General features: G+C 41.7%; 1 protein-coding gene across 1 annotated transcript in view; it reads right to left on the bottom strand.

Annotated features, from left to right (window-relative positions):
* The window catches only part of PHF21B (PHD finger protein 21B), a gene marked incomplete at its 5' end in the record, with an annotated part of 87,669 nt that extends 78,188 nt beyond the window's left edge, over positions 1-9,481 (bottom strand). The window contains one exon of the mRNA XM_070754718.1: positions 9,341-9,481. Within this exon, the coding sequence (XP_070610819.1) occupies positions 9,341-9,481 (141 nt within the window). The remainder of the gene's footprint in view (positions 1-9,340) is intronic.
* Positions 9,482-15,278: the final 5,797 nt, after the last annotated feature.

The following is a 15,278-nucleotide window of genomic DNA, read 5'->3' as shown; positions in this document are numbered from 1 at the left end:
AAAATGCTGCAAGCAACCAAATTACCTTTACCGGATAAGGAATCTGTCTATTCTGCCAAGCACGGTGCTGGAGCAACATATTGTGTACAAAGTATTTAGAACGAGAATGAATTTAAAATAGGTTGTTTCCAGCCGCCCCAAAATGTGTTTTCAAGGTTGATGTGACCTTTTGGGAAGGCTTCAAGGCCAAACACCTCTGTTTCAATTCAGCTGTGATCTTAACCAAAGCAAATTCCTGCCCCTCTTGTAGGCTCATCTTAGCAACAGTGGACTCTTAGCAACTCTATTAAGTGAAATGCTGGCTTGATGCAACAGGGTTGAGATTGACAAATGCTTATTTTTTTACTTGAGTGCAGGGGTTTGTGATACAGAACCAACAACGGTGTATGGCTGCCTATTAAGCAGATTAAATCCCTTAACTTTGCCAACTGCTTTCATTCGTTCGTTCTTACGGGAATGAATTGTGTGTTCTTCAGTTTCAACAGCAGTATTTCCATTCCATTATTTTAACTCTCTCCCTCTGCTAGGAGAGTTTTGCTCTTGGCATGTTAAAGAAATGGATGTCTGGAACAAACTAAACGGTTTGACACCGGCCAGGTTGAAGTATTTTGAATTTCCTGTACATATCAGTAACTCTATTTGGGCAAACCAATTGACACAACTGTGCTTAAAGAAAAAGATAGGAATGTATATATGATGTAGATTCATCTGTAAATATGATTGTGTACTTTGAAAAAAAATGGAAAAATTTAATAAATATATATTTTAAAAAAAGAAAAAGATAATTAAAACTTAAGAGCTGTTCAAAATGGAGCAATTAATTTCTGAAGACCACATTTGGAATACAGTAGTCCCTCGCTATACCGCGCTTCACCTACTGCGGCTTCACTTCATCGCGGCTTTCTGAGGAAGTCGATCGGCAGATTTAAACAGCCCGCCGAACTCGATCGGCAGGGTTTTTTTAAAAAAAAATATCTAAAATTGTAAATACTGTATTTAAATACTGTATCTAAAATAAATACTGTGTGGGAAGGGTTTATAAACACTTAAAACAATGAAAACTTACCAAACAATTACAATATAAATACTTAAATAAGTACTATCAGTCGATAAATTCCCCATCGCGGATTTCACCTATCGCGGCCAGGTCTGGAACATAACACCAGCGATAGGTGAGGGACTACTGTACTGTGTTCAGTTCTGGAGACCTCACCTACAAAAAGATATTGATAAAATTGAACGGGTCCAAAGACGGGCTACAAGAATGGTGGAAGGTCTTAAGCATAAAACGTATCAGGAAAGACTTAATGAACTCAATCTGTATAGTCTGGAGGACAGAAGGAAAAGGGGGGACGTGACCGAAACATTTAAATATGTTAAAGGGTTAAATAAGGTTCAGGAGGGAAGTGTTTTTAATAGGAAAATGAAGACAAGGGGGCACATTATGAGGTTAGTTGGGGGAAAGATTAGAAGTAACATGAGAAAATATTATTTTACTGAAAGAGTAGTAGATGCTTGGAACAAACTTCCAGCAGACGTGGTTGGTAAATCCACAGTAACTGAATTTAAAATTGCCTGGGATAAACATATATCCATCCTAAAATAAAACACAAGAAATAGGGTCAACAACCCATGGCCCTGAGGCCCCATGTGGCTTTTTCATCCCTCTGCTGTGGCTTCCTGTCCCTATACACTGGAGTTAATGAGGAGCAACTGCAGGTAGAGAGGTATCCTCATGTTATGGTCACAACTGTTAGGATAGTGGCTGCAATGCCTGTTTTTGGAATGAATAATTGGATTTCTGCATAAACCTATATAAACATAAATGAATATTAATCAAACCTTGCTACTTTTTTGCATGTGAGTACTCTGGACAATGCACTTGTTCTAACAACCTCTAAAAATCTGCTTCTTTCTTTCTTTCTTTCTTTCTTTCTTTCTCTCTCTCTCTCTCTCTTTCTTTCCTTCCTTCCTTCCTTCTTTCTCTCTCTCTCTCTCTCTCGCTCTTTCTTTCCTTCCTTCTTTCTTTCTTTCTTTCTTTCCTTCCTTCCTTCCTTCCTTCCTTCCTTCCTTCCTTCTTTCTTTCTTTCTTTCTTTCTTTCTTTCTTTCTTTCTTATTATTTTGATTTCTAGGCTGCCCTCCTCCAGAGACTCAGGGCGGCTTACAATATAAAATAGGTACTGTTGTGGTTGGCTCTGGCCCAGCTCCTGCCCCAAGGAATGTGGAGGTGGATGCAGGGGAAACATCAACATGTCCTAGGCCTGTTTTATTGCCGACAGAGTCAGGTAGTGCAGTTTCCTCGGACGAAGAAGAAGGTGGGAGTGACTTGGAAGAGGGGGGCTTGGCACACAGCCCAGGAAGCCAATCTCCATTATCTTCGGTCGATTCGGATGAGGAAGTCTTGGACCCATGCAGGCGCAGAGTTATGCGTATAAGAGACCAATTGAGGACATATTACAGGAGATAAGAGAGGCCACCTGTGTTTGGGTGGGGCTCTAGTAATTAGAGCTGCTGATACAAATAGCAGCGTGTTGGTTTGGCCGCTGTGGAAGATTATCTGATCGCAGTTCTTCAGGACCGTGCCTTGCTGTTTTCCGGACTTTGTTTGTTGATTTTTCACGCCTTTGAAACCAAAGCAGAACAAAGTGTGTCTGTCTCACTTCGTGGAAGAAGGACGGCTGTGACGTTTCTTCACAGATGCTAGCTAAGTACTTAAGGACTGAGTAAGGAAATTGTACAGCCTACAAGGTTGTTTTGGGACGAGTGCTCTTTGCAATACAAAAAGGGTGCTTTGTTTCTTTTGAATTTTGTGATAAAGAACATTGTTTTGAATTTTCAAACGTGTGTGTGTGTCTGAAATTTGTACCCTTGAATTTTTGGGAGACTCATACCAGACAGCCCGGCAGAACAGGTACATATATCTAGAACAGTAGAAATCATAATTTAAAGCTAAAAGTTTACAAACTAAGTCCCTAAACATGCTAAAAACTAATTTACCAAACCTAAAAGACCCATATCATTTAAAAACCATCCACTCACATTCATCCTTGACTCTACCATCGCATGGGCTGGAGCAGAGTGTCTATATTCAACAGCCCCAAGCCTGCTGACAGAGATGTGACTTTAACATCTTCCAAAAGGCTTATTCCCAAGCTTTTGAATTTAATTATGGAGTTAGCTGATATACCGGTAATTAATTCTCACTACTATAAATTTAACGAATTGATAATAGATAACAGAGCTTGCATTGTATGATCAGAACATGCAGCTAGGGGAATGAAAACATTAGAAAAGTATTCTTGACTTGTTCATACAGATTTAAAAGTGTATTGAATATCTATATCAGGCCTCCAATAAAGTAGGCCATCTCAAGTGCACTGAAAATAGTAAATCACTTCTTCCCAATGGGTTGATAACATTGTCCTACAGAAAAAGGACATTATGGTACACCTGCTTTGGCCACAAAATTTGAGGGCCCGGATCATTAGATGCCCTTCAAAGATTTCAACGTTCCGTCAAATAAGTAGTGTCATTCACCAGAATCCAATGTCAAGAAGAACTGGTTGCATGTTTCAATGAACGTAACTTTATTTCTCAATCCTGTTTCATTTTTTATCATTTATTTTTTTCTTTATGTTGTTGTTATTTATTTGTCTGTTTCTAAATATATTTGAAAACCAATAAAAATTTTCAGAAAAAAGAGAGAGGGGGGGCTGTAAAAGCACTGTAAAGTGGTATATAAATCTAAGTACAGTGGTACCTCGAGATACGAGTTTAATTCGTTCCGGACCTGGGCTCTTAAGTCGAGCAGCTCTTATCTCGAACGACTTTTCCCCATAGGAATTAATGTAAATAATTTTAATTGGTTCCAGCCCTCAAAAAACTCACAAAGTTAGTCTAAATTATGCAGAAAGACATGTTTTTAATGAAGAAATGTACATGTACATATAAATGAATAATGAAGTTTCTTTCACTTAACTTGTAAACTTTCTTAAACTTTTAAATTTACATATGTTCAACTTCTCTGCCACCCAATCCTGTAGGACAGAGGTCCCCAACCCTTTTTGCACCAGGGACCGGCTTTAAGCGATCAAGAGAGGAATGGGTGAATGAATGGACGGAGGGTGGGAAGGAAGGAAGGAAAGAGGGAAGGGACAGGAACAGAGGAAGGAAGCAAGGGAACTTATGAAAGGGGAGAGTAAGAGAGGAATGAGTGAAGGGAGGGAGGGAGGGAAGAAGGTGGGAAGGAGAAAGAAAAGAAGAAATAGAGGAAGGGAAGGTAAAAGAGAGAAAGAAAAAGAGCAAGAAAGAAAGAAAGAAAGGGGGAAGGGACAGGAACAGAGGAAGGAAGCAAGGAAACTTATGAAAGGGGAGAGTAAGAGAGGAATGAGTGAAGGGAGGGAGGGAGGGAGGGAAGAAGGTGGGAAGGAGAAAGAAAAGAAGAAATAGAGGAAGGGAAGGTAAAAGAGAGAAAGAAAAAGAACAAGAAAGAAAGCTGCAAGCCCCCCCCCCGAGCCCCCCAGGCCGGCTGCAACCTTTTAAAACACGCGCGCCGCTTCGCAGCTGTCTCCTGAAGCCGAACGCGGAAGTTAGCGTTTGGCTTCAGGAGACAGCTCCTTGGCGCTTGTATCTCGAATTTGGGCTTGTAAGTAGAACAAAAATATCTCTCCCCTCCCAGCTCTTATCTCGAGTTGCTCTTAAGTAGAGCAGCTCTTATGTCGGGGTTCCACTGTACTGCTAATATTATTCTGTTATATTGTTTGTTACAGCTTCTAATCTAACAGAATTCAATTGTTCTCTGGTTCCACAAAATCTAATAAATGCTAGAAGATTTTTACAATAGAAAAATCTATGCAGATAAAAAGAAAGAGAGAGAAAAGGCCAGTTTTCACACTACTCTAGGAATATATTTCTGCAAAGTAAGCCTAAATATACCCTACGCAGACATTCCCTGCAGCCAATAGAAGTGGATTTATTGCAGAATGCCAGGACACAACCCTAATCTTTTATTCCATTTAACAGAACTACTACAAAATCACGAGAAAATAGTGCAAATATTGACTACAGTATATCATTATCAATGCAGTTGTTCAAGAAGCACCCTGACATTCTTACCATATCAAAGGCAAATAAAACAAATAAAGCAATTCTAATCCAATGTAACCTTGCTCTCTGTGCATATTTTGACATCTGTGGCCCCCTCAAATAATTAAGCATTTATACAGAGCTGAATAATGTTCTCTATCCTCTAAACCTATTTCTCAGACAGAGCAAGGAGGATGCACAGTTGTATAATTGACAGATGAGCATGTTTTAGTTCAGCAGGGTGTAAATCCAACATTTTATTCTTTTGAACGAATGGTGATGAATGCTTTTAAATTATATTGGAGTTTTTAAAGTCTTTTAAAAGTTTTTTAACTGTATTAATTGGATTCTAGATGTATTGCTATGTTTTTTGATATGTTGTGAGCTGCCACGAATCCTCAGAGAGGGGCGGCATACAAATCCAATAAATAAATAAATAATAAATAAATAAATTAAATTTAAAAAAAAGAAATCTAGATAACAGGCTTTGGACATTTGATCAGTAAAAACTAGTCCTCTGCTTCATGGAAGAATGATATGAACAATTTTCCAAATAATTTTTTAACAGGCAATTCTGGAAATCTTAAGAGAATATAAAACCTCATGTGTCTCCTTCTGCATTCTTAAAAAACAAGCAGTAACTAGAAAAACAGACAGAACATTGAAAACAGGGCATGGATTCTACCTATCTGTCTAGCTTCCCAAATATAACCAGGCATGTACATAAAAAACTTTTATGTTTGAAATAACAGGAAATACTTGTAGCTTGGGTTTTAGATTTTGGCAGTGGTTAGAACTGTCCAAAACATTCAGGAACTAAATTGAAACAAGGTTGGAGAGCAAACCACTGCCTAAAACCAGGCATCGGACCAGGTTATCTCCGGGACCGCCTTCTGCCGCACGAATCCCAGCGACCGATTAGGTCCCACAGAGTTGGCCTTCTCCGGGTTCCGTCAACTAAACAATGTTGTTTGGTGGGACCCAGGGGAAGAGCCTTCTCTGTGGTGGCCCCGGCCCTCTGGAACCAACTCCCCCCAGAGATTAGAATAGCTCCCACCCTTCTTGCCTTTCGCAAGCTTCTTAAAACCCACCTGTGTCGTCAGGCATGGGGAAATTAAGATATTCTTTCCCCCTCGGCTTCCACAATTTATGTATGGTAGGTTTGTATGTATGATTGGTTTTAAAATAAGGGTTTTTAGTTTTTAGTATTGGATTGTCGCACGTTGTTTTTATTACTGTTGTTAGCCGCCCCGAGTCTACGGAGAGGGGCCGCATACAAATCCAATAAAATGAAATGAAATGAATGAATAAAACGTTTATGTATTACTGTAATTGCCTGCCATGGGTTCAAATGGCGGGCCTATTTTATTTTATTTATAATATTGACGCTTACTTTAGGGAAGAAGAAGACGAACCTACAAGAAACCCTAATCGCAAGAAACTCTAATCATCAAACATTTCATCCGATGGGGAAACTTTATCAAAGCTTACATCTGTCCTTTGAAACTTGGCTTAAACATTTCAATGACTAAAGTTTTGGCTTGTCTAATTGTCAACCCTCCATCTGCCTTTGGTCCCCAAATCACACTGCAGATTCCTCAGTGATTCTGGATCACACCCAGTTCCCAGTGTTCTCGGGAGAGTTCAGTACTGCCCTGGACTGCTCCCGATGCCACTAAGCAGTCTACATTGGTTGCCGATCAGTTTCCGGTCACAATTCAAAGTGTTGGTTATGACCTATAAAGCCCTCCATGGCACCGGACCAGATTATCTCAGGGACCGCCTTCTGCTGCACGAATCCCAGCGACCAGTTAGGTCCCACAAAGTGGGTCTTCTCCAGGTCCCGTCAACTAAACAATGTCGCTTGGCGGGACCCAGGGGAAGAGCCTTCTCTGTGGCGGCCCCGGCCCTCTGGAACCAACTCCCCCCAGAGATTAGAATTGCCCCCACCCTCCTTGCCTTTCGTAAGCTGCTTAAAACCAACCTCTGCTGCCAGGCATGGGGGAACTGAGATACTCTTTCCCCCTAGGCCTTTACAATTTTATGCATGGTATGTCTGTATGTATGTTTGGTTTTTATAATAATGGGTTTTTTAACTGTTTTTAGTATTGGATTATTATTATATGCTGTTTTATTATTGCTGTTAGCCGCCCCGAGTCTCCGGAGAGGGGCAGCATACAAATCCAATAGATTAAAATAAATAAATAAAATAAGTAAAAATGGATCAATGCTCTCAAATGTGTCCTTGCATTAAATCAAACCAAACACTAACAACAATATTAAAACCTCTCTGGAAGTTCTCCCACTCGTACTAATCAAACCGCCTCATTGGAAAGCTCTTCCTAATAAATACTTGCCTTATATGGGGTGAACTTTTGAATTTCAATTATTTTAATCATAATGTAAAGGTTGAAGTAGATGTAATAGCATAGTAGTATATTAAGAAATTTAAAGGATAAGGTTTTTTGATTGATTAATTGATTTTAATTATTTTAATTATATTGTTAAAAAAGAAATAAAGAAGTAGATTTTAAATTGTATAATCATACAGTATAGCAGTATATTAAGAAATTTTAAGTATAAGGTTTTTTTTGTTTAATTAATTATATTATTAAAATGGAAATATAGAAGTAGATATTATATGATAGTAGTATATTAAGAAATTTCAGGGAAATCACTCAAATTACAATGTTAAAATGGAAATATTGAAGTAGATGTTATAATATAATAGTATATCATGAATTGTTTTTCTGTATTGATCTAAATCACAGTTAGATTTTTTTTCCTGTATTAGCGAGACTTCTATGCTTAGCGGAGCAATGGCAGCTCCTTTTAAATGTTAAATGTTGTTTGCATTGTTTGTCTTAAAGAAAAATTAATAAAAAATATTTTAAAAAGGAATGGATTTCCAGAGGAAAAGTTGCAGACTACAGGAACTAGGAGCACTAACTCAGGTGACTGTGAGGACACAGATAAACCTCCAAGTGTTTCAAAAAGGATGCTAACATTAACAACAACAGTGTTAGAAAGGACCTTGGAGGTCATCTAGTCCAACCCCCTGCCTAGGCAGGAAACCCTATGCCAGTGACGGCCAACCTTTTTTTCCTTGGGTGCCGAAAGAGGGTGGGTGTGCGGTATCGCACATGTGTGAGTGCCCACACCCGTAATTCAATACCTGGGGTAGGTGAAAACAGCTTCCCCCGCCCCATTGGAGGCTCTCTGGAGGCTGGAAACGGCCTATTTCCCAAATTCAGGTGGGCCCAATAGGCTCATGTTTTGTCCTCCCCAGGCTCCAAAGGCTTCACTGGAGCCAGGGGAGGGTAAAAACGTTCTCCCCCATTCCCCCCCCCCAGGCTCTCTGGAAGCCAAAAATGCCCTCCCAGAGCTTCTGCACAAGCCAAAAATCAGCTGGCCAGTGTACACACACGCAGGAGCTGGCGTGGCGCAGCAGGTAGAGTGCTGTAATGCAGGCCACTGAAGCTGGCTGTAGATCTGTAGGTCAGCGGTTCAAATCTCATCACTGGCTCAAGGTTGACTCAGCCTTCCATCCTTCCGAGGTGGGCAAAATGAGGACCCAGATTGTGTGGGCAATAGGCTGGCTCTGTTTAAAAAGTGCTATTGCTAACATGTTATAAGCCACCCTGAGTCTAAGGAGAAGGGCTGCATTAAAAAAAATATCAAATAAATAAATAATACATACATACATACATGCATGCACCAAGACAAATTCCTTGTGTGTCCAATCACACTTGACCGATAAAATTCTATTCTATTCCATTCCGTTCCATTCTATGCATGCATGCATACATACATAAATAAGTGAATGCGTGAGTAAGTAAATGAATGAATGAATATTTAAAATAAAATAAAATAAAATAAAATAGTATTTTTTAAAACAACCTGGGGAAGATAACACTGCAATTGTCAATCTTGGATTCTGGACCGCTTTGTCATAAACCAACCTGGGCAGATAGAACAGACAGCAGGGGTCTCCAAGGTGGGCCTCTTGAAGGCTTGTGGACTTCAACTCCCAGAATTCCTCAGCCAGCTTTGCTGCCTCAAGAATTCTGGGAGTTGAAGTCCACAAGCCTTCAAGTAGCCAACGTTGGAGACCCCTGAACCAGAGAATGAATCAAAGCCATACCAAACATGTAGGACACCCAACCCGCCTCCCATTTTGACTTTCCAGCAGGATTCCCCACCCCACCCACCCACCCACCTCCTCGTCCCTTTTGCCGGCAAAGAACTCCTTACCGGCCCCAGGTCTTGCGCGAACCTAGGCGGCTCCGGCAGATATTTCTCGGCACTCCGCGGCCAGCTCGGCGCCTCCGGCCACGCCGCCTCCGGCCATCCGGGCTGAGGGGTCAGTAGCCGCTTTGCGCCGCCTGAGGCGGCTTACCTGGGCGGCCGCGCCAGGCCCGCTCCGCGCAGGGGGCGGACGGAGGGGGCGGCGACGCTGCGGCTCTGGGGGCTGCGTGGTCACCATGACGACCGGGCCGCCGGGGGGGTGTCTAGGGGTCCCTTCCGAAGCCGCGGCGCCTCCGCTCAGCTGCAGCCGGGGACGAGCGACGGGTTCTTCCAATGGGGGGGGGGCGGGAGTGGGGGGGCGGTCGCCCTTCCCTTTCGGAGATGCCTTTCTGGAGGCGCCCGGCGTGGCGCCGTGAGGTGAGGGGGAACCCCTAGCGCCTGCGCACATCGCTTTGCCGGCTGACGGGAGTGGGGGCGGATAGGGGAAGGATGAAGCGCTCCCCCACCGCCTCAGCTCGGAAGGCGGGCTACGAGTTGGCTGCTCCCCTTAGCGCTCTTTGGCCGCTGTGCCTCAGGAGTGCTGGGGAGAAAGAGCCCATTACCCCTCCCCCCCCCACACACACACACCTCACACACCCAGCACTCACACACCCACATACACACACACCCTCACACACAAACAACACCGCCTTTTGCCGCTGGCTCCGTTGCAGCTTTTAGGGGTCTCCAAGAACCATCCTAAGTATCGCCCACAAGACCGTATGCTGCAACGTCCTGCCTTTCAACGACTACTTCAGCTTCAACCGCAACAGCACAAGAGCACACAACAGATTCAAGCTTAATATTAACCGCTCCAAACTTGGCTGTAAAAAATACGACTTTAGTAATAGAGTCGTTGAAGCGTGGAACTCATTACTGGACTCCGTAGTGTCATCCCCTAACCCCCAACATTTTTCCCTTAGACTGTCCACGGTTGACCTCTCCAGATTCCTAAGAGGTCAATAAGGGGCGTACATAACTGCACTAATGTGCCTTCCGACCCCCTCCTATATCTTCTATTCTTCAATTGATATATTTTTTTATTCCTATACAGTACTCTCCCCTCTTTTCTTCCTCTATTATCTTTTTTTTACTTGAAGGTATCCTCTATTACCTACATTGTGTATCATTGTGTATTGGACAAAATAAATAAACAAACAAATTAATTAATAATAATAATAATAATAATAATTTATTAGATTTGTATGCCGCCCCTCTCCAAAGACTCGTAAGAAGTTACTGTGTATTTATCAACCACGTCTGCTGGGAGTTTGGATAGAGATAGGTAGGTAGATATGGTAAGTACAGTAGATTAGGTAGGTAGATAGATGGATAGATGTAGGTAGGTAGGTGGATAGATGTAGGTAGGTAGGTAGATTGATAGATGTAGGTAGGTAGGTAGGTAAATAAATAGATTGATAGATGTAGGTAGGCAGGTAGATATGGTAGGTACAGTAGATATGGTAGATTAGGTAGGTGGATAGATGGATAGATGTAGGTAGGTAGGTAGGTAGATAGATGGATAGATGTAGGTAGGTAGGTAGATAGATAGATGGATAGATGTAGGTAGGTGTTGTGGTTCAGCCTGGGACCCCTCCGGGAATGGCTGATTTGCTGTCGGTGTCCGGCTCAGAGGATGAGGACCAGGAGGGGCAGACTGATGAAGAAGCTGAATCCCAGGCTGAAGATGAAGGACAGCCAGAGTTCCACCAGGGGGAGCTCTCCCCAGCAAGCAGCCTGGATTCCCTGGGGGAAGATGCTAGTGACTTCATAGATATGCGACAGAGGAGAGCTAACGAGAGAAGAACGCAATTGGCCAGATATTTCCAGCATTAGGGGTCGCAGCTGGGTTTGGGTGTGGTGCTTGGGAAAGGATAAAAGGCGGCCCCACCCTTCCTGGCTTGTGGAGTTTTATCTTGGAGATTCGTGAGACCTGTTTGTGAACTTTGGTGGCTACAATCCTGGTTTGTGCCTTGGACTCTTGAAACCTTGGGGGTGTGTGCCAGCAAGAAGCTTTTGGAATTGACTGGACATCAGGACCCTGTTGTAAAGTATTGTAACCTGTCTGCTGTGAAGACAGGTTTTCCTTTGTGCTTATTTTTTCCTGCTATAAATTACTTTTGGATTTTACCAGAGTGTCTGGCTATTTTTCAGTGGGTGTGGAGGTCTGGGAAAACCCAGACAGAACAGTAGGTAGGTAGGTAGATAGATGGATAGATGTAGGTAGGTAGGTAGGTAGATAGATGGATAGATGTAGGTAGGTAGGTAGGTAGATGGAGATGTAGGTAGGTAGATAGATGGATAGATAGAGGTAGGTAGGTAGATAGATGGATAGATGTAGGTAGGTAGGTAGATAGATGAATAGATGTAGGTAGGTAGGTAGGTAGATAGATGGATAGATGTAGGTAGGCAGGTAGATATGGTAGGTACAGTAGATATGATAGATTAGGTAGATAGATGGATAGATGTAGGTAGGTAGGTAGGTAGATAGATGGATAGATGTAGGTAGGTAGGTAGATAGATGGATAGATGTAGGTAGGTAGGTAGATGGATAGATGTAGGTAGGCAGGTAGATATGGTAGGTACAGTAGATATGATAGATTAGGTAGGTAGATGGATGGATAGATGTAGGTAGGCAGTTAGATATGGTAGATAGATATGATAGGTAGGTAGGTCATCTATCTATCATCTATCTAATCTCCAGTTTTGTGTGTGTGTGTGTGGTCAAATATATTTTAAAGCAGGGGTCTCCAACCTTGGCTGCTTTAAGCCTTGTAGACTCCAACTCCCAGAATTGCTCAGCCAGCTTTGCTTTGCTGTCTTAAAGCGACCAGAGTTGGAGACCTCTGCTTTAAATTAGCTGTATGACTGTAACTTTGTTGCTTGTATCCTTGCAATTTATATTGACTGGTTCCTAATACGATTCGATTGCTTATTTGTACCCGAACTATCATTAAGTGTTGTACCTTATGATTCTTGTCTAAGTTATCTTTTCTTTTATGTACACTGAGAACATATGCAGCGAGGCAAATTCCTTGTGTGTCCCAATCACACTTAGCCAATAAAATTATATTCTATTCTACTCTACTTATGGCTGAGTGACAAAATAATAGCAAATTATTACAGTTGTGACTCTGGAGGCCCTATATTTACCAATTCATTTAGCCATCTCTATACAAAAAAACACTGCCAGGAATAATTCAAAATTCTAATTCAAAACATTTTAAAATCAAGTTCCTTCATAATGGTTTTGCTTTGGCTAAATTCAGTAGGTCACTAAGATAATTAATTTAAAAAAGACTTGGAATGTGATAACGCTTGAAGATATTCTTCTCCTGTTATTGCACTTTATATATATTCACTCAGTTACAGCCAGAACAATTTAATTCCTCCATCTTTTTCTCATATACAGTACATTTAAAACAACCTTCCTTTTTATGGTGTGTATTGTTAATATAGTTCTGAACTTTATATTTTGCAAGTTATTCTAGGCATGTTATCTTTCATAGAAAAAAATTTATATAATCATAATTTAATATATGATCTTAATTTTAGGACATGTTCAAATCTTTGGGGAAAACATGATAGGGAAATACTTAGGTTTTTAATTTAAAGAATAGCAGTATTACATAATTTATTTTAAAGTATAAATATATAGGTAGAATTTAGCATTAAGACTTGTAGCTTTTAAAATAGTTTTTTTTTAGCTCTTTTTTATTTTATACTACTTGAACATTTATATGTGTCGTGATGGGTGATTAAATATCTTTTGTTAATAAAATAATTTGTTCTGGTTTGGTTTAATGAGAAGAAATTATGGGCATAAAATCACTATCAAAAATGATACTTTGAAAGTGTCTTACTACTTTGAAGTAGTTAACGAGCAATTTTCAAAGGGGGTTAGAGAGGGAAGATGGCAGATTGAAGACAGCTCTGGAAAAAAAAAAGAGGATATGCACATTGGTGGACATTTATAAATTGCTGCTTAGATGTACCATTCATGTACCGTTAATGATTAATGTTTGGCCAAGGACAAAGCCCAGAAGGTGGCTTCATTCTGGCAATTTAAAGTTTGAATTAGACACAGAAGAAGTAGTAGCAGTAGTAGCTCAGTTCCTACTATCCTCTCTGGATGAAAGAGAGAGAAGGGAGGTTGCCCAAGCTGTTTCTTCATTATGGTTGCTCCTCACAAAGAGAATGAAACGCAGCAGTTTCTAGAGAGGGAGGGGTAGCATCAAGAGACAGGAGAATTCATCGGAATAGATCAACCTACAAAACAGAGCTTTTTCAAATAGCAAAGTCCTATGTGTCAATATTCTTGCTATCATTCCTGCACAAAATTCAACATTCCATTCCAGGAATTTTACAGACAATATCCATGGCTTGCATGATTTTGATTTTTGTAGGTACAGTGATCCCCCGAGTTTCGCGATCTCGATCTTTGCGAAACGCTATATCGCGATTTTTCCACCCGATGACGTCACTCCCTTCCTTTCTCATCTTTCTTTCTCTCTCTCTTTCTCTATCTTGCTTCTTCCTCTCTCACACTCTCTTCCTCCCTCTCTCATCTCTTTCTTTCCTTCTCTCTCTTTCTCTATCTCTCCCCCTCTTGCTCTCGAGCGGCGGGCGGCACCCAGGGAAGGTTCCTTCGGCCGCCCACCAGCTGATCTGCTCGGCAGCGCAGTAGCAGCGAGGAGCCGAAGATGGGGTTTCCTCTTTGCGTGGGCAACGGGGAAACCCCATCTTCGGCTCCTCGCTGCTACTGCGCTGCCGAGCAGATCAGCTGGTGGGTGGCCGAAGGAACCTTCCCTGGGTCTTCAACTCCCAGAGCGGCGGACAAGCGGCGGCCGGACAAGCGGCGGACAAGCGGCAGGCGGACAAGAAAAGCGGCGGCCAGACAAGCGGACAAGCGGTGGACAAGCGGCAGGCGGAAAAGCGGTGGCCGGACAAGCGGAAAAGTGGCGGACAAGCAGCGGGCGGAAAAGCGGCGGCCGGACAAGCGGACAAGTGGCGGACAAGCTGAAAAGCGGCGGACAAGCGGGCAGGCAGGCGGCTCCTCAGCTGCTGGGTCTTCCCAGGTGCGGAAGTAAAAACACCATCTGCGCATGCGCGGCCATGGAAAAAGGGGCGCGCATGCGCAGATGGTGTTTTTACTTCCGCACCACTACATCCCGAAAAATCGATTATCGCGAGGGGTCTTGGAACGGAACCCTCGCGATAATCGGGGGATCACTGTAATGGCAAGTATTGGAAATACGATCAACCTGCTTCATCAAAAATAATTTCTGGTAAATTTCCTCAAAATATCTTGGACTATTGGACTTCTATTCCTATATCTCTTCTTCTGTTCTTTCATTGATATGTTCTATTACTATACCTTCTTTTATATTCTTTCTTAAATATATTTTACTATGAGTATCTCCTCTATAACCTTCATCATGTATTTTACTATGTGTATATAGATATATACCCACTAAAACCCTCATTGTGTATTGGACAAAATAAATAAATAAATAAATACAATAAATATATCCTGCAGAGAAAGAGTACTACAGTGTTCCCTCGATTTTCGCGGGGGATGCGTTCCCAAACTGTCTGCGAAAGTCGAATTTCCGCGAAGTAGAGATGCGGAAGTAAATACACTATTTTTGGCAATGAACAGTATCCCAAGCCTTCCCTTAACACTTTAAACCCCTAAATTTCAATTTTCCATTCCCTTAGAAACCATTTAGATTATTACTCACCATGTTTATTTATTAAAGTTTATTTAAAAAAAATTATTAAAGGCAGACGAAAGTTTGGCGATGACATATGACGTCATCGGGCGGGAAAAACCGTGGTATAGGGGAAAAACCCGCGAAATATTTTTTAATTAATATTTTTGAAAAAACGTGGTATAGACATT

Source organism: Erythrolamprus reginae, chromosome 6 (genome assembly GCF_031021105.1).
Source record: "Erythrolamprus reginae isolate rEryReg1 chromosome 6, rEryReg1.hap1, whole genome shotgun sequence".
Taxonomy (NCBI): Eukaryota; Metazoa; Chordata; class Lepidosauria; order Squamata; family Dipsadidae; genus Erythrolamprus; species Erythrolamprus reginae.
This window is presented reverse-complemented; position numbering and strand designations above follow the sequence as displayed.